Source organism: Colobus angolensis, unplaced genomic scaffold, assembly GCF_000951035.1.
Source record: "Colobus angolensis palliatus isolate OR3802 unplaced genomic scaffold, Cang.pa_1.0 Scaffold10, whole genome shotgun sequence".
Classification (NCBI taxonomy): Eukaryota; Metazoa; Chordata; class Mammalia; order Primates; family Cercopithecidae; genus Colobus; species Colobus angolensis.
The window spans coordinates 15,332,107-15,351,997 of record NW_012110919.1 but is presented as its reverse complement, the minus strand read 5'-3'; the positions used below and the strand labels follow the sequence as shown (position 1 = coordinate 15,351,997).

Here is a 19,891-nt window from a genome sequence, read left to right as displayed (position 1 = left end):
CGGGGCGGCCGGGCGAGTCAGGGGATGCGCTCTGGGGGCGGCCTCCCGGCACTCACAGGGCTGACAGGTCGCCTGGACCGGGCCGTGGGGCTGGGGCCACCCAGGCACCTGCGTGGGGAGGAAGGCATGGCTTTGGCTTCCCCGCAGTCTGGTTTGCGCGTAAAGAATGCAGCCATCTGGCGGCTTGCGGTCCCAGGACTTGCCCCGAAGGTGGGAAGGAAGCCCTTCGGATTGGACTAAGGTTTTAATCATTAGTGGTGGGAGGCGGGAGAATATGCAGGGCCTTAAGGAACGGTAGTCTTAGAGAACAAAGAATTACAGAACACCCACAAATCATAATCTCGCTTAAAGCACTCTAACTGGATAATTTAAACAAGGTTAGGTAGCCTGCGACCTTTAAAAAAAAATGGCATCCCACTAACGCGCATGGACCCTATAGTTCCGTGGTTCGTGCCACAAATCACTGGGGTGGTTTCATCTCTCTTAGTATGGAAACTAATCAGCAACATAAAGTGATGAAAGCAAACGGATCAATGTCAGTGGCACTGATCAGTGGGGGGTTTTATTTGTAAAGTATTGAAAGTTTAACAAAAATTCCTTAAAAGGCAAATTATTCCTTCCCTGCGCTGCTCTTGTATCTTAATTTAAGGATTACTGTATATTGATGCAAAACTCTGGTTGTTGATGCCAAAGAATGGAGGGTGGAGGAAGGGACTACTGCTTTTCTTGGATACAAATTTGCATTTCTTCAAACATTAAACAGATGTATGCATTCCCTTGAGCTTTTACATACATCAACCTGCCCTTAAGAAAATATATACCATATGAAGTGGCAGTGTTTTTCTTTAATGTACTGAATCTAAATATATACTGAATCAACTATTTGGGTGAGTGTGGTGTGACTCCCCTGTCCATACCCTCCTCCCCCATTCCAAGCAAAATACATAAATATAGCTCCCATATTTTAAGTGTTCTGAGGGCTTATTTTTTCAAAGACACCCTTTAAAAAAATAACATTTCTCGTTACAAGGAAGGACTTTTCTGAGCAGTTTTGGGGTTAGAGGATACTATTAATATTTGAAAATAAATTATAAGTTACTTTTAATATAGCAAATGTCAAGCGGTCTTTGCTACCTGGACCCTTTTAGTGGCATTAAAAACATTCAATTCAGTGGCTACAATTTTTTCTGCTATTTGCTAGATTTCATGCTTGGATGCGTATCAGTGTATCTTCTCCCTTTAAAATTGACACTGAAAGGATGTGTTTTTGTTTTGGCATCCTACCCCTCACCCATTTAATTGTTTCCTTTGAAAAAGAGAAGGGAACAAATGAGAAATGAAACTTGTAACACTGCAATTGATACTAATTTGTTCAGCTATTTATGCCTTACAGTGAGACTGAAGTGCTATTTCGATGCAATTTTAGTCAAAAATGGTGGTGCTTCAAAATTATAAATAAGGGTCTTGATTGTGTTGCTTTTTTGATATCCTCTCAGTGCAGAATGTATCTTCATTACAGTATAACTGAGATTCTTAATTGGAAAGCATTCTCAGATAATTTTTTCCTCCTCTTGAGCGACAGAATGCCTGAAACATTTAAGAAAACCGCCACCAAAAAATTAAGTTGATGAGGGGTGTATTTGCGTCTTGAGTGTTAATGTTTTAAGTGATTTAGATGTATAATTTTTGGTGTCTTGCATATTATATAATGTGGTCCCTGTTTGGTGTATTGTAATGAATGTTTATGATGAATATGGCTAAATTCAGGGTTATGTTGGAAAATCCATTTTCTCCTTTCCCCATGGAATTAACTTGTTTGTAAGTTCTCCAAAATAAATCTTTCAAGTCAACAAACATTTATTGGATGATGCCTTTTTATACTATTTTATACCATGCACTCCATGGATTATGAATCGTAGTCAAAATTGTACATGCCTTCTTTAGTTTTATAAGATAAAAAGCCTGTAAGTGATCCATTTGATATATTTTTACTACTGATAGATGTTAGGTCCTAATAGATGTTTATCTTTTAGGTTGAAATCACAAAGATTAGACACCTTTTTAGACAGGTGTTCTTCAGCACCACTGACAACACGGTTCTGACAGTATTTCATGACAGTAAGTATGTTTTACCATTTTGGTTGTTAATTAGATTTGAATAGTAATTGGCTGGAAATAAAATTATAACTGATTTATACTGGAGGTGCCTGATAGAATGAATGAGTTTCAAGTCTAGTCAGATAGTACCTCTGCTCATTCCTGTTGCTTCCTTATTTTCAGCTTCTTGCATATATTATTTCCCATGGGTCCCTAAGTGCTGTTGAGGCTACAGGGTAACCTGTCCCGGCTGTAAAGGGGCTGTCTGTTTAGCCAGTTAATTGAATACTTAGGGGACAGTTACGCCCAGAATGGAAAATGCTAACTCTTAAGTGCAGTAGATGTGGGAAGAAGAGAGGTGTGATGGGCCTGGGTACTTGGGAATGTCACAGAGGGATCCTGCAGACCTTGAACTGAGCCTTGAAATAGAGGGTGGGAGTGGATTGGTGAAGGGTATCACCAAAAGCAAAAGCCTGGTGGCAGGATGGGCAACTTAAGTTTAGGGGATCAGGAGTAGAGGTGCATGGTCCAGGGTAGATCTCAAAGGATAATGTAGGAAAGAGAAAGCACTTGTCCCCTCTGGATATTTAATTCTGGATGTGCTACTCTATCTCTAACCTGGGGTGGGCGTGCTACAGCTTTGGGCCAGCTGTGGTTGCTTCACTCCTAAAATGAAAGAAATGCACTTAGTGATCCCTAAATAAAGCACATTCTAGCACAAAGATTTTTATTAACCATGAAGATAGAGAAAAGTAGGAAACGAGTTTGATTAGGTTAAATGTGTGATCTGCTCATGTGAAGTCACGAATATGAGATTTGGATTTGACACAGGAGGCCTTTAGCAACCTTTGAGAATAGGTTCAAGAGTATAGAAGTGGTGTTGTGGTGAGATTAGCCTTACAACAATTTGTTAAGATGGGCTGGGGTAGTAATCCAGTGGAAACAGGAAAGGGAAAGCATATCTAGGAGACGTTTTTAGAGAGGTAATAGATGAGGCAGAGCTTGAAGGAGATGGAAGAACCTAAGATGATGCTGGTATATTTATCTGGGCAGTGTGAAAGACTGGTATTCTTCTTAGCAGAATTACAGTAGTGGAAAGGGAAATCTCCCTCCTTGCCTCCTTGCAGGGGATGGGGGAAGGTGAGTTTCATTTACCAATATCTTAAATTTGCAGTGATGGGATATTAGACATGCTGTACAGGCATGGGTTGCTTGAGTGGCAAGCAGGATATTGGTTGTAGATTTGGAATGTATGAGCATAGAAGTGATACTTAGTGGTTCCATTAAAATAAGGGAAGAAAGAGAAGGATAACCTTGGGTGATGTTAACAATTAGGGGGTGGGGAGGAAAGAATATTGCTTTGGAAATCAGAGCAGGAGAGAATTCCAAGCATAAATATATGTGGCCAGCAGTAGCCAGCACTACAAAAAAACAGTCAAGTAGGATGAGGACAAGATCACTGGCAGCTTTGAAGAGTGGTTTCATTCTGGGTTGGGGTTGAAAAGTACACATTCAGGAGTTTAAATAGAAATGAAGAGGTTTCTTAACCGTCAGGGCAAGAATGGTAGCTAGGCAAGGGTATGGGGCAGAATTAAGATTTTATATATGTACTTCTGTGTGCTTAATGAGGGAGACTAAGCATGTTTAAGGAAGAGTGAAGGAGCTGGTAAGGAGGATTGAAGATACATTAGAGAAGAGGAATCTTTGTATTATTTCTTATCCTCAGAGAGATAAAAGGAATGTAACCCAGAAAACAGGTAAAAGGGTAAATTAAGAGAGAGAGGAATCTCTGCCTGGAAGAATAATGAGACCCGTATTTGAGGGGCAGTATTAAGATTATATTTGTCGAGTTCTGACTATGTATCTTGCACTTTGCTAAGTACTTTTTAATACAATAGCTTCCTCATAGTAACATCACTTTAAAAATGGGGAAGCTGAAAATACAAAGAGAACTCATAAACGGGGAGCCAAGCTTCAAACCCACGAAATCGGTCCTGAGAGCCAGTGCTCCTCACCGTTGTCCAGGGTGCGCTTCTTTACCATCTCACAAACACCATCCTGGTTTGAGAAGCTAATTTCAGTGTTTTCAACGTATAATCGGTAGCCTTAGAATGTAAAGGGGACAAATTAAAGAAATAGGTGTAAGAACTACATGAAAAACGAGGCAGGAATGCTGTAGAGAGTAGTTGGCATCTGAGGCCCTGGATTTCAGTCCCATTTACTGTGTCACCTCAGGCAAATCATTAGCCTCATGTTCCTCAGTTTTCTCACCTGCATCACAGGCTTGTGAACATTGCATGAGGTATTTAGAAAGTGTTCAATAAATGTAAACATTAAAGAGGGCAGTATTTGTTTGTGGAACAAATTATTAGCATAGTTTAAGTACAGCTACATCAAAAAAAAGAATAAAGATTTATTAGCTTAGCCCACTACCTGTTTATTTCACATCATATTTTCAAAAATAATTCTGTCAATTCAACTAAATAATTAGAATAGTCATTAAAATGAATTTATTGGGATTTAAGCACTCTTTGTCCATATTTATCGTTCCCTTGGGTCTAACGGTTCATCATTGTCCCCTTGTCATTATCCTACATGCTGTGCTCTTCCAGCCTCATTACCTGGGTGAAATCCAACACTTTCTCTTTTGTATTCTCATATCAGGCCTTTCAAGTATCACACTGGACATATTGGCACCACTGTAAATTCACAGTCATTAGCTTCAGCTAGGCTCTATGCTGTCCAGCACTCCCCTTCCTTTCTTCTCCCATTCTCTGTGGTGACAGCTGTCTGTCTCTCCAGCTGCAAGAATCCCAGCACTATCCTTGGTCTTCCTGTAGCTCTATCAGTCAGTCACCAAGTCACCTACTAAAAAGCTGTCTAGTTGTTCTGCTTTTCTTGATCTCCAGCGCTGTCACCCGGACCTGATGCTAAAATGATCATTATCTTGCCTGAAGTCATGCCCTGACTGCAGCATTATAGTCCTCACTGGTCTTCTGTGCCTATTTGTGCTCCCTTCCAGGTCGGTTTCTGTACTGAACTGTAGCCAGAGGGAACCTTTTTTTTTTTTTTTTTTAAATATGGTTTGTGCTCTTCTGCTTAAAACTCTTCTTTGATTTTCTCTTGTCCACAGGACACTGCTTGATCTAGCCCCTCCTTAGCTCCTTCCAATCCACCAGTACTGTGTTTCTTGGTTTTCTCTGCCTGGAACATTCGTTTCCCACCTTTCTTTTTGTCTGACTGATTTCTATTCACCTTTCAGTCTCATTTTCAATGTCATTTCCTAAGCTAGCCTTTCTTGACCCCTCAGACTAGTGAGATCCCTTTTGGAGTAAACTCACATAGCACATAACAAAACATCTTTGTTTTTCTTCGTACTTGGCACTAGCAATTACTTAATTATTTGTAATTATTTTAATAGCTATATATACCACTTAGTATGCCCATTGTACTATGCTGTCTTTACATGGATTAGCTGCTAACCTGTACAGGAGCCCTGGGAGGTTAAGTCTTGTTCTCATCCAGCTTATTCAAGGTCTCATGGTAAGGGGCAGGGAATTCAAATTAGGTGATTCGATTCCAGAGCCTGTGTCCTGGAAGGACTAATAGGCTCTGTTCTCTACCCCTTCACCCTGCCTCCCAGGTTATGTAACATTTGTCCTGCAAGCTGAGGACAGAGACCTTGTCTGTTGTTGACAGCTACGTGACCAGCACATAGTATGGACCTGGTAAATACTAAGCGCTCACTCAGTAAATATTTGTTGGCTGGCTTACTGAAAATCTACAGTCTGTTTTATAAATTTTTATAGGATGTTTTAGACCTAGAAAAAACCTTTGGGATGCATCTAGCAAGTTTTTTCCCATCATTCTTATGTATAGGCAAATGGCTGGCATATTCTAGGCATCAAAGATTAGGCTGACTTATTGAGTGAAAGGTACTAAGTGCCATAGAGCTTTAAAGAACAGAACATTTGTTTTTGAATTGCAGAAAGGATAAATCAGAAAGATTCAAGGAGGATAGAGAACACTGGGATTAAAGTCTGGGGCAGGATTTTAATGGTAGAAGGATAGAGGAAAGGAAGACAGAAGGTGTGAAATGATAGAAAGCTAAAACTTGTGGAACCGAAGACACATACAGTTAAGCAGATGATGTGCGGCTTCTCTTCAAAGGAGGGAGGATGAGATCGAATGTCTGTGGGGTACACTACGTGCCAAACACTGTCTTTAGCAGCTTTCTAGTCTTTATTTAATTCTGACAACTCTAGGAAATACTTGTATCTTCACTTTTAGAAGACTGAGGTTTAGAGAGGCTAATGCTGTTAGTCCAAATGATAATCTCGTTGCTAATTCCAGTGCATGACAAGATAATATGATTTAAACTTTTTTCCTTTAATACTTTTGTTTGTGTTATATTTCTAAATTAATTCATCTCCCAGATCCGCTTGGTTATTTGAACAGTGTCTTGCTCATAGCCAATTTTAAAAGATTTACGGTATCATGTAAACACTCATTCAGGAAAGAATTTCTGTTATTCTTCCCAACCCACTGCCTGGCCTCCCCACCCCAATCAAAGTTTTGTTTCCAATTGTAGGTTCTGAAACAACCACTTTGGTCCTGTCTCCTGCACCTTGATCTTCCTTAGGTCATTGTAAAAGCTAGTCAGCTCACAGCTATCATAATTGACCATTCTTTTATGGCTGTAAAAAAAAAAATCCATCATCATGTCTATTAAAGGATACTCTCCTAGTATGTTAGCATTTTAGAATCAAAATAGCATTTGATTTTCGGGCAATGTTTCACATTCATTTGTGTTAGTTTAAGATGGGGAGGGTGGTATTGTTATTTACATTTTATATGGAAATACATTTAATTGGCAGGGATGTTTATTTTCAGGGGATCAGTAGGAGAGTCAGAATCAGGTCACTGACTTTGTTTTTTACTTCTTAGAGGCTACTAAAAAGTATCAAATAGGTACCCTATGTTCACAGATTATTAAAGGTCTGTGAATTCTATTTTCTAGCCCCTTACAACAACTACAAGCTCCGCCTCCCGGGTTCACGCCATTCTCCTGCCTCAGCCTCCCGAGTAGCTGGAACGACAGGCGCCCGCCACCTCGCCTGGCTAGTTTTTTGTACTTTTTTTTTTTTTTTAGTAGAGACGGGGTTTCACCGTGTTAGCTAGGATGGTCTCGATCTCCTGACCTCGTGATCTGCCCGTCTCAGCCTCCCAAAGTGCTGGGATTACAGGCTTGAGCCACCGCGCCCGGCCTATTTTGGAACTTCTATGAGAAAGCAAAGAAAGTTTGCAGCAGGAGCAAAAGGAAAATCAGGGTTTAGCAGGAGAGCTGGAAGTGATGGATACAGGTAGATTCCAGTTGATGACGTAAGCTGATTTTTTTTTTTTTTAAGAGACAGGTTCTCACTGCATTGACCAGGCTGGTCTGGAACTCTTGAGCTCAAGCAGTCTTCCTGCCTTCAGCTCCTGAGTAGCTGGGGCTACAGGCGTGTGACACTGTGTCCAGCTTTATTAAGCTGATCATCATTCCAGGGATAAATTAGGTTATAAGTCAGGGTTGCCTGTGGTACTATATTTGAAGATTATGCACTTGAAAAGAAAGAGGCATATGGTTTAGATTCATTTCCTTGTCGTTATTGGCCTTATGCTTATCATTTAGGGAAGATGGATAGGAAAATCTTGAATCGTGGACAAACTGTGGGAAAGTTTCCAAATCAAGAAATATAGGCTGGTTGTGGTGACTGATGCCTGTAATCTCAGCATTTTTGGAGGCTGAGCTAGGCGGATTGCTTGAACCCAGGAGTTCCCGACCAGCCTGGGCAACATAGCGAAACCCCGTCTCTACTAAAAATACAAAAAAATTGGCTAGGCGTGGTGGTGCATGCCTGTAGTCCAACTACTCTGGAGGCTGAGGTGGGAGGATTGCTTCAGCCTGGGAGGTTGAGGCTGTAGTGAGCTGTGATCATGCCACCGCACTCCAGCCTGGGCGACAGAGTAAGACCCCATCTCAAAAAAATAATTAATTTTTTAAAAAAGAAATATAAATTCTCTTTTAGTAAGCTTAAGGCTATGAAAAGTATAATTGACCCATCATCCTGTGACAGTTTATAAGTGTTGAATCTGTTACGTTTGTTAGTACTTTGAAAAGTATTGAAAAACTTTTTCTCCTCATAGATGGATGGTGACAGTTCTACAACAGATGCTTCTCAACTAGGAATCTCTGCAGACTATATTGGAGGAAGTCATTATGTTATACAGCCTCATGATGGTAAGCAAGCCACAGTTAGAACCAAATTCACAAGATGAAGCAAGTTAGAAAGTGGACATTTCATTAATATGGTGTTCTAGGTTACTTTTGTCTTTATAGGAAAATTTACAGTCTTGTGTTACAGTTCAATGAGAAAGTCTAAAAAGGCGTACCATGCTATTTCTATTAGAAATAGTCTTCAAAAGAATGAGTCCTTGAAAAGATTTTTACTGTAAAAATACACCTTGTCTAAAACCTGTACAGTTTCTTTTGAAATTTGTTACTGACTTCCTGTTTAAATGTTAAATATGAGAAATTTATAATCAATTGATAGGGTAACTAAAATAATTATTTAGAGGGTGAGTTAAATTTCTAGTTATTGTATTTCTTGCACTTATGATTTATTTTTGGTTTTCATTCAATATTAACTTTGAACTACGTCAGGTATCGGAATGGTAGTGTTGGCTCGGTGTGGTGCTCATGCCTATAATCCCAGCAGTTTGGGACGGCAAGGTGGGCAGATCACTTGAGCTCAGGAGTTCGAGACCACCCTGGGCAACATGGTGAAGCCCCACCTCTACAAAAAAATAAAAAAATTTGCTGGGCTTGGTGGCATGTACCTGTGGTCCCAGCTACTTAGGGGGTTGGGGGCTGAAGTGGGAGGATCACTTGAACCTGGGAGGTAGAAGCTTCAGTGAGCCGTGTTTGCATCACTGCACACTCCAGCCTGGGTGACAGAGTGAGACCCTGTCTCAAAAAAACAAAACCAAAAACGACAGTGTTATGTTGGCCTATCAGAAATAATTTACTTTTGTGGCATCTTGATTTGTAAGAAAAATATTTTTTTTTGAGATGGAGTCTTGCTCTGTCGCCCAGGCTAGAGTGCAGTGGTGCAGTCTTGGCTCACTGCAACCTCCACCTCCCAGATTCAAGCGATTCTCCTGCCTCAGCCTGCCCATTAGCTGAGATTACAAGGGCTCACCACTATGCCCAGCTAATTTTTTTTATTTTTAGTAGAGACAGGGTTTTGCGATGTTGGTCAGGCTGGTCTCGAACTCGTGACCTCAGGTGATCTGCCTGCTTCAGTCTCCCAAAGTGCTGGGATTATAGTCATGAGCCACCACGCCTGACCTGATTTGTAAAATTTTTTTAAATTGGGATATATTTTTAGAAGAAACTTGCCAGAGGGATTAAATTCATCCTGAAACAGATATTCAAATAAATTAATTCCGATAACATCATTTTAAACACACAAAAACATAAATTGAATCAACTTAGATGCCTTGCCTACTTACTTAGTACATATGAAGAGTGGACAGTTTACTTACAGGATACTGCATTTAGTCATAAAAGGATGTTATTGGTACTGCGCAATCTTCAGTTATAGCTAAATTTATATAATTCACAAAGTCACTTGTATGAACAGTTGGATCACTGCTATAGCTTTGTTCAAAAACTAGTTACATTAGTAATCCAACTGGATCAGTAATATTCAAGTCCAATTTTTCTATTCTTTATAGAATTTTATATAAACTTTATATAGACAACTTTATATCAACTTTAAAAAAGTTTTATATAGACTTTTACATAAATGAGTTTATATAAACTTGGGTTTGGAGAAACATACAACCTCTTAATCTAGTAATATTGAAATAGCCATAGGTTACAGTCTGTAAGTTTTATAGCTAAGTCATGCAATAAATATTGATGAGTACCTACTCTGTGGAAGGTACTATACCAAGCTGTAGGAAACACAAAGCTGATTCGTGACATCAAGTAGCAAAAAGCTAATAGAGAAATGAGGAATAATAAAAATTCTAAAACTGTGTAAGAGAAAAGGCATAGAGAAACACTTATATTTTATGAAAAGATCATTTTTGAAGGTGCTATGGAGATGTTATTTGAGATTTTTGGAGAATGGGCAAGTAGGATTTCAGCGTTTATATTTGAGGATAAAAATCATTCTAGGCAGTGAGTCTGAAATTAATAAAGAAGTTCAGTTCTGGCTCTGTAAAAATTATGAAGAGACTTGCTATCCTAATCCCTAAATAAGGGTTAAGAGATGAACCAGAATGATTTTATTCAGTGGATCTTTTTGGTAGTTTTTTCTATCTTGAAATAGAAATAATAAGAAGCTTTAAACCTAAATATTTTTATTTCTTTAGATACTGAGGACAGCATGAATGATCATGAGGACACAAATGGTTCAAAAGAAAGTTTCAGAGAACAAGATATATATCTTCCAATAGCAAATGTGGCTAGGATAATGAAAAATGCCATACCTCAAACAGGAAAGGTAATGTAAAGGAGAAATTTAACTAGGTTTTTACAAGGGAAACATGAAACTACATAAATTCATAGGTCATGGGTACAGTTAACTTGATTTCAATCATTCAGGCTTTCAGCAAATCAAATATTTCTTTCATGTCTACATACACAGTTACTGAACGGTATCCCATTATCAATTCTGTCATGTCCCTAAATGTTCTCCCCTCTCCCACTTATTGGAGGCAGATAAAATAGAATTTAGACTGCTTTTTTTTTTTTTTTTTTAAAGACAGATTTTCACTCTTGTTCCTCAGGCTGAAGTGCAGTGGTAGAATCTCGGCTCACTGCAACCTCCGCCTTCCAGGTTCAAGCAATTCTCTTGCCTCAGCCTCCTGAGTAGCTGGGATTACAGGCGCGCACTACCATGCGCGGGCTAATTTTGTATTTTTAGTAGAGACGGGGTTTCTCCATGTTGGTCAGGCTGGTCTCGAACTCTGACCTCAGGTGATCCACACACCTCAGCCTCCCAAAGTGCTGGGATTACAGGTGTGAGCCACTACCCAGCCTGAAGCTGTAACTTCTATAATGTTGCAGCAAATTTAGGTCATACTGGTCTGATATAGGTGTAATAAGAATTTTCCACAACAAATTCTGGTATTTGGAAACAGCTATTTTTACATCATTATAGATACTAAGATACATTTAAACTGATACTTTTTTTTTTAAGTAGTTTTGTTTTCTTAGAACTTTTAAAAACTCATTGTCACTGCTCATCACTTGGTCTGAATTAAAATTCACATGTTTTATATCATTTTCTATTGGTAATTTTTCTGTCATTTTATAATTTAAAAAGACTTATGGAAATAATAAAGCTTGCAAATAAATATACTATTAAAATACATCCCTAAGCCTAGAACTTTCAGTTTGAGAATTTTGTCCTTATGTTTTAAGGGAAAAAAAGCACAAATGCTGATTATTGCTTACATAGGCTATGGCTGCCACTGGTCAGTACCATAGTCACAAGCCATGTGCTCAGAAGTACCTGAAATGTGGCTGGTCTGAAGGGAGATGTGCTGCAAATTTGAAACACCAGATTTTGAAGACTTAGTATGAAGAAAAGAATTAAAATTTCTCATTTAAAAATTGATTCTATGTTTAAATGGTAATAATTTTGATATATTGGGTTAAATATATTAAAATTAATTTTACTTTTGTTTTGATATGGCTACTAGAGAATCTAAACTTCATATGTGGCTCACATTATATTATCTTGCTTGACTGCATTTGTGCAGTTCTTGCTTACTTTCTCCAGTATGTAAAATAGGCATGGCGGTGAAAGACAGTGTGTTTCAGCAGGGATTTTGAGTGGTATTGCTGTTACAGGTGGCTTTGCAGTTGCTTGATTAATCCATTGGAGTTTCATTTTTAGACCCCCAGACCCTTAAGGGAAAAATTGTTTTTATAATGAAATGGCAGATGTGTGCTTCTTTAGGCAGGCTTTTTAGTAAACTCAAAACCTGTATCTGACACTGTGTATCCCAAATAATAAAAAAGTCAAAGTCACCATATGTTATTATTTCTCTTTTCCAAGCCTTTTGTGAATTCACTTCTCTGCTAGGGCAGAGAAGTGGTACCTAAGTCACCCACAAAATATGCATGGTGGAATTGATTTTCTAGGGCTACTGGGTTAGTAAGAGTTTTCATCCTCTGTGGGGTGGTAGGAACATCCAGTGATTGCTGTTTTATATCTTTTTAAAAATTTTTAAATTTTTTTTTTGAGACAGAGTCTCACTCTTTTTGCCTAGGCTGGAGTGCGGTGGCTCAATCTCAGCTCACTGCAACCTCTGCCTCCTGGGTTCAAGCAATTCTCCTGCCTCAGCCTCCTGAGTAACAGCAATTACAGGCACCCACCACCATGCCTGGGTAACTTTTTGTACTTTTAGTAGAGATGGGGTTTCGCCATGTTGGTCAGGCTGGTCTCGAACTCCTGGGTTCAAGCAATTCTCCTGCCTCAGCCTCCTGAGTAACAGCAATTACAGGCACCCGCCACCATGCCTGGGTAACTTTTTGTACTTTTAGTAGAGATGGGGTTTCGCCATGTTGGTCAGGCTGGTCTCGAACTCCTGACCTCAGGTGATCCGCCCACCTCAGCCTCCCAAAGTGCTGAGATTACAGGCATGAGTCACCGTGCCTGGTGCTCTTTTATATCTAAATTAGACTTGTTTTCTGTAAATAGTTGTCAAGGCTTCTTTCAGTTGTATTTTAGTTTTTATTTTGACTCTGAGGTGTGGACTTTTGATAGCACACATTGTGTTAATGTTACAACATATATTTACGAGATTAAATAGTCATCAGGTGAAGAGGTGTTCTTCTGAATAGGCTTTTATTTTTGTAGGTTGTTAGGAAGGTGATGGTTATAGTTTCTGTAATTTACCTATGATTTTCTCTTCAGATTGCAAAAGATGCCAAAGAATGTGTTCAAGAGTGTGTGAGTGAGTTCATCAGCTTTATAACATCTGAGGCAAGCGAAAGGTGCCATCAAGAGAAACGGAAAACAATCAATGGAGAAGATATTCTCTTTGCTATGTCTACCTTAGGCTTTGACAGTTATGTGGAACCTCTGAAATTATACCTTCAGAAATTCAGAGAGGTAAATAAAATGTCTCCCATTGTGCTTTTTTTTTTTCCTTCTTCTTTTTTTATTTTTTTGAGATGCAGTATCGCTCTGTTGCCCAGGCTAGAGTGCAGTGGCAAGATCTCGGCTCACTGCAACCTCTGCCTCCTGGGTTCAAGCAACTCTCCTGCCTCAGCCTCCCAAGTAGCTGGGACTACAGGCATGTGCCACCATGCCCGGCTAAGTTTTGTATTTTTAGTAGAGACGGGGTTTCACCATGTTGGCCAGGCTGGTCTCAAACTCCTGACCTCAGGTAATCTACCTGCCTAGGCCTCCCAAAGTGCTGGGATTACAGGCTTGAGCCATCGCGCCCGGCCTACTTCAACTTTTTAAATGTATTATTTGTTTAAAAAATTCATTTTGTAGTACATTATGTAACATTTCTCAGAATTATTTAATTGCTTATATCAGCAGTCCCCAACCTTTTTGGCACCAGGGACCTGTTTTGCGGAAAGCAATTTTTCCATGGACTGGGGTCAGGGGAGGGGTGCGAGGGGCAGATGGCTTCAGGATGAAACTGTTCTACCTCAGATGATCAGGCATTAGATTCTCATAAGGAATGCATAGCCTAGATCCCTTGCATGCGCAGTTCACAATAGGTTTGAGCGCCTATGAGAATCTAACATGGCCACTGATCTGACCGGAGGAGGAGCTGGGGTGGTAATGCTGGATTACCAGACCCTCACCTCCTGCTGTGTGGCCGGGTTCTTAACAGGCCACGGACCCTCATCAGTCTGCAGCCTGGGGTTTGGGGATCACTGACTTACATTACAGTACTTAAATAGTAAGTCCTTTCTTTTTCCCTTTGTTTATTACTAACTATAGCATAGTTATATAATGATTTAAGGCATAGACTTTGGATTCAGACTACCAGGAGGCTGAATCCCAGCTCTGCCACATGCAAATTCTGTGGCCTTGGACAGATTATTTAATTACTTTAGGCCTTGGTTTCCTCTTCTGTAAAATGAGGCTAATGAGTACCTATATCATAGAATTATTGATGGGACTAAATAAATAATGTTCAGTGCTCATTAATGTTACTTCTTGCTGCTATTGTTAATTTAAAAGAAGATAATAAAAAGAGGAAGGTATAATCATGTCTTTCTTATTATTGATTGAATTCTTCTATTCTTCTTAGGTTTATCTTTGCTTGTAGGAATGGATTTTGTGAAAAGGAATTGAGTTTAGCATATTTATTTCCACATGCCAGCTTAGGTGTCAGATTCACATTACTTTCAAAATATATTCTTAATATCTTTAGTGTTTGAATCCCATTTTAGTGATATTTGCATGGAATGATTGAAGTAGGAAAAGAATGTGTAAATTCCTGACAGTATTTTTACAAATCTTCAGTATCATAGGAACCTAGAAGTATTTGGCCAAACTAATTTAGGAATTTTTAACTCTCAGCTTGCTGCAGTACTACCCAGTTGACTGAGAGGCATATATGTACTTAAGTGATCACTTGGATCATTTGTAGATTTATAAGCTCAATAGTGGTGGTATTTTGCAGATTTCTTCATCTGTAAGTAGAGTTCTCTTACCCCTTTGATATGGTGTGGAATTAGAAGAATTTATTTTTATCTGTACTTTGTTTTCTAGGTCATTACTCTGTCTTGTTAATGATTACAGCTTATATTAAAAGTTAGCCTTTTGAAAGCATTCTTCATATGTAATTAACCAGACATGTTAATAAATACTCTGCTTAGAGTTTGTAATAATAGAAGCTCCTAATTTTAGGCAGTAAGTAAGCATTGGTGTTTGGAAGACAATTGCATTTGAATATCAGTGACTTTTTTTTTCCTTCCTCAGGCTATGAAAGGAGAAAAGGGAATTGGTGGAGCAGTCACAGCTACAGATGGACTAAGTGAAGAGCTTACAGAGGAGGCATTTAGTAAGCATTCTTATAATACAAGTCATGTAGATTGTTAGCAGTGATTCATACTAAGTGTCTAATGGTATTTTTGGAATGTCAGCACTGAGTATTTTGACAAAGCACTATTTTAAATAGTTCTTATCAGTTCATGCCCTTTTATTTGAAGTCAGTGAGTGATAAGTGTAGAAAAGTTTAATTCTGTAGACATTATAACCTTTCACTGATAGTTCTGACTGAGTTCCATAGCCCCTAGTTTATGGTGAAGATTCATATGAGATAGGAATATTAAGGAATTGTAGTTTGTAATATAAAATCTTATGATTTAAATAAATTTGAACTGAGGGTTTTTTTTTTGTTTTTGTTTTTTAATTGAGTATCATGTTATCATATTGGTGAAATAAAAGGGCTATGGTAAGTCAATTTCTCATTATATGTATTTCTCATATGTAAACTATATGCTGCTCAGTTATATGTTGCTCCCAGCCAAACATGGTGTAGTGTAATCATGAATCAGAAACTTCATGTAGTCTGTCTACAGATTTGTACACATGGGCAGTTAGCTAAGGTACATGTTAGAGATAGGAAAATTCAAAAACGCAATATAAAATAATGTGGTTTTTAGGGAGCATTTTTTAAAATGAAAAATTGGAGGATTTATTATTTTGTCCAAGGCTACATCATTGATATGGGGCAGAATTGTAATGAGACATTAATGGTACAACCTTAAGATTCAGCCCAAGAAAGTAGATACAGTTCTTTTCCCTCTTTAACTAATTTTTTTTCTTTTAGCTAACCAGTTACCAGCTGGCTTAATAACCACAGACGGTCAACAACAAAATGTTATGGTTTATACAACATCATATCAACAGGTACAGTCCTTTATATTTTAAACGCTTAAAAAATTTGCTTGTATTGGCAGGGCCCTGTGGCTCACACCTATAATCCCAGTACCTTGGGAGGCTGAGGCGGGTGGATCACCTGAGGTCAGGAGTTCGAGACCAGCCTGGCCAACATGGTGAAACCCTGTCTCTACTAAAAATACAAAAATTAGCCGGGTGTCGTGGCGGGTACCTGTAATGCCCGCTACTCGGAGGCTGAAGCAGGAGAATCGCTTGAACCCCGGAGGTGGAGGTTGCAGTGAGCTGAAATCACACCACTGCACTCCAGCCTGGGCAATAGAGTGAGACTGTGTCTCAAAAAAAAAAAAAATTTTTTTTTTGATTATACCTATTGATATAGTTAATTTCAACACATTATGAAGGACCTGATAAAGAAGGTTATTAAAATTGTGTTTTCTCAATATAGATAACTGTATATAGTGTTCTCTTAATAGTTAAAAATAAGCATATGTTCATATTTCCATAGGAGATTTCTAGAAAGATACACAAGAAATGGGAAGGAGATTTACTTGTTACTGTCTTTTTATTCACTGCATTTTTATAATATGGATATTGTACTTTAGTCTCCTTTTCTTTAATTCTGTCCAATTTAAATTTTCCAATCTTAGATTTCTGGTGTTCAGCAAATTCAGTTTTCATGATCTGAAGAAATGATGGAATGGGAAGTGTAGAGAAATGAGAGTCTATGATTCTGGAACAGAGACATCAAAAGGAAAGACTGGTGAAAAGATGTATCTTTGTATATTAATGGCTGTAATGTAGCTTCCTGATGCTTGACTAATTGAGGTGTTAATTCTGACTTGAGAATCTTTTTCATGAATGATTTTAAAGAAAAATTTGGATTTTAAACGTATTAAAATATTTTTGTTTTGTACGAGAGTTTGTTGCTCTGTATGACTCCTGTATGCATTGTATATTGCAATTTATTACTGTCAGAGATTTGTAGACAGTTTCTTATTTTCATATTGAATCATGTTACTTTTGTAATTCAAGTAAGCAGCTGGGTTAATTCATGATGTTTGCCCTTTTAATAAAGTATAAGGGTAGAGTTCATTTTGAATGCAAGTTGCCTTTATTACAAATTTGAGTTTGTCTTGGTTATACCTTGCATGATAACCTAGCTAGATTTCTAGCATTTGCTGTATTTATTAAAATTATTTTTTTTGGTAAAACATTAATAGTTTAAGCAGCATCATTTTGTTGAAAAATGTAATTGAATAAGTGTGAATGCAGAAGCAAATATTGTCTGTCCTGTTAAACTTGGTGCCCGTTAACAGTGTTTACACTGTTCATCGTGCCTGTTAATGTAGTTTTAGTTATTGGAGCTTTTTTAAGACTAGATTTGGTTTTGAGTTACATTTTTAAGAATGTTGGAATACATTTAAGTTTAATGTAGTCCTAGTGCTCTTGAAATGGTGCCCCTTTCATTTGGTACATGATTTTGTTTCAAATCATATCTTCAAGTACTATAGTATCCTCTTACAGAAGAGGAATTTTATAGTCTGATGGTAAATGTCTTCATTTTACCTTTTTAAATGAAACGTCAAGTTTCTGGTTATACTATGGAAACCAAGAAACATCAGACATCATTGCGTGTCTAGACCTTTTACATGGGTGAGTGAATGAAATGGAGAACAGAGTGAGTGCTGTGAACGGTGTGAAGTAGAAGCTGCCAACTTCTAGTGTGTTGTCTTCATCTTTGCAATAAACTAAACTTAGATAATGTAACTTTGTATAATTTAGTAGTATGTACTTGGATTGTTTCTTTTTGAAAAGTGAAGATTTGTATTTTCTCATCTATACTTTTTGGTGTTAATTAACTTGAGGGTTTTTTTTAAGTTTTTAATATCAAAAATTGCTATTGTATAGTTTGCCTAAAAGGAAGTTGGAGTGAATATCATCTTTGAAGGACACTCAAATTTATAAGGTCAAAGCAATTTCCCAGATATAGGCTGAATAGAAACATTTACTTTGCCAGAAGGACCGTTAGGAGTATATTTGGGCTAATCAGAGGTTAATAATGCCCTCATCTCCTACTATCCATTTAAAAAGCAATCTTCATTATAGTAAATTCAAATAGGAAAAAATGGGGGAGTAGTTAAGCAAAATCAACAATCATCCTACTATGTTGAAAGAACCAATGTTAATATTTTGATAAATATCATTTGTCCATTTACTTTGCTAAATATGTATATTTTTATAAAAGTGGGCTCATATTGTGCATACCGTTTTGTAATCTGCTTTTTTCACTTAACAATATATTGGGAACATCTTTTCCAGGTCATGCATAGTCTTCTGCATCATTTTTATTGGTTTATTATTCTGTTGTATGACTCAATCATAATTTATTTAATCTTCTATTGGATATTTTGACTATTTACATCTTTTCACAGTTATAAACAGCACTTCACTGAATCTCATGTACATCCATGACTATTTTCTTAAATTCTTAGAATTGCTGGGTTACCAAATATGCAAACTTTTAAGGCTTTTGATACGTCGTTATGAGTGTGTTTTTGAGATATTTTCTACTTGATCCAAGCAGTATGTCACTATATAACTGGTAAAAGCACTTGGTCTTTGATTAACAGATACTGTCTCTATAATTAGTTTACAGATTAATGTATGTTCAAGTAGACAATGAAGATAAAAAAGGAATTTGAGGCCAGGCACGGGGTTGCTCATGCCTATAATCCCAGCACTTTGGGAGGCTGAGGCAGGCGGATCACTTTCAGGTCAGGAGTTTGAGACCAGCCTGGCCAACATGGAGAACCCCCTGTCTCTACAAAAAATACAAAAATTAGCAGGTTGTGGTGGTGCACACCTGTAGTCCCAGCTACTCTGGTGGCTGAGGCATTATCCCTTGAACCTGGGAGGTGGAGTCTGAAGTGAGCCGAGATTGTGCCACTGCACTCCAGCCTGGGTGATACAGCGAGACTCTTGTCTCAAAAAAAAAAACCCAGGAATTTGAGTAAATTTTAAATGAGTATATACTACAACAAATTTCCAAACTTCGTAATTTGCTAGTACTGCTAACTAAAACTTTACACCAGGTAAAATCAGGTCACCTTTGTTTGTATTGACTTCATTGTTGTTGGACTTCATACTCTGATGGGAAAGAAAATGGACATTCTGAATGTGCCAGGTGTATAATATCCTAATTTATGCTTGTCAGAGCTGGGGTCTGTGTCTTCCTTGGCCCATGTTGCATTTAACTGAATGTCATGTTTTCTCCTCTGAAACTTATGTATGCAAGCTCCCATGTTAACCTATTATAAAAATGTTTTTTATAATTTTGTAAACATTGCTTTCTTGAGTATCTAAGAGAGAAATGAGTTTCCGTGAGTGAGTTCCAGGTAGAAGAAGGGGACTTAGGTAGTTTCTGTCTTAGGTAGCTTCTATTTATCCATCCTCACTACCTCACTCTAATAGAGATGCTTTAAAATCCTCGAGTCCAGTGAGGATTGTTTTTTAAATGCTGCCTTCCTAATGTCACATACTTTAGTATGACAGTGTTTGAAGCTATTTGTATTTTTTCCCCCCTACACTGTATTACGTGTGCAGCGTTTTCCTTTCTTCAAAAACATGCCTTATTGCCTGTTTTCTGGGTTGCCTTAGTGAGTTAAAGGAATACCAATTAACTTTAATAATTCTAACTGAATATAGTAATGAGCGCCTAATTAAAAGGACTTCTATAGCAGTAGAAATTAGGCATGAAAAGTGGAAAGAATAGTTTCTCCCATTTGCTAAGAATGAAATCTTGCAATGCAAGAGTTTTAAAAAATATTTTCTCTTAAGGAAAATTGTTATTTTAA

At 38.0% G+C, this 19,891-nt stretch overlaps 1 protein-coding gene across 2 annotated transcripts; it reads left to right on the top strand.

The window, feature by feature from the left end:
* On the top strand, positions 1–18,663 carry NFYB (nuclear transcription factor Y, beta). Of its 2 annotated transcripts, XM_011935228.1 has the most exons (9): positions 1–210; positions 2,034–2,118; positions 5,741–5,825; positions 8,287–8,380; positions 10,525–10,655; positions 13,080–13,277; positions 15,114–15,195; positions 15,967–16,046; positions 16,685–18,663. In XM_011935228.1, the coding sequence occupies exons 3-9, from the start codon at positions 5,817–5,819 to the stop codon at positions 16,715–16,717; spliced, it is 627 nt and encodes a 208-aa protein (XP_011790618.1). In that variant the 5' UTR covers positions 1–210; positions 2,034–2,118; positions 5,741–5,816; the 3' UTR covers positions 16,718–18,663. The 2 variants fall into 2 exon arrangements, with proteins under 2 accessions (XP_011790618.1, XP_011790621.1); XM_011935231.1 differs by lacking the exon at positions 5,741–5,825.
* The last annotated feature ends 1,228 nt before the right edge of the window (positions 18,664–19,891 follow it).

Bases quoted from the DNA above. Each gene is read 5' to 3' on its own strand.
- NFYB (XM_011935228.1), top strand. The intron at 8,381-10,524 runs GTAAGCAAGCCA...TTATTTCTTTAG, and splicing joins TGTTATACAGCCTCATGATG to ATACTGAGGACAGCATGAAT. The intron at 15,196-15,966 runs GTAAGCATTCTT...TTTTTCTTTTAG, and splicing joins GCTTACAGAGGAGGCATTTA to CTAACCAGTTACCAGCTGGC.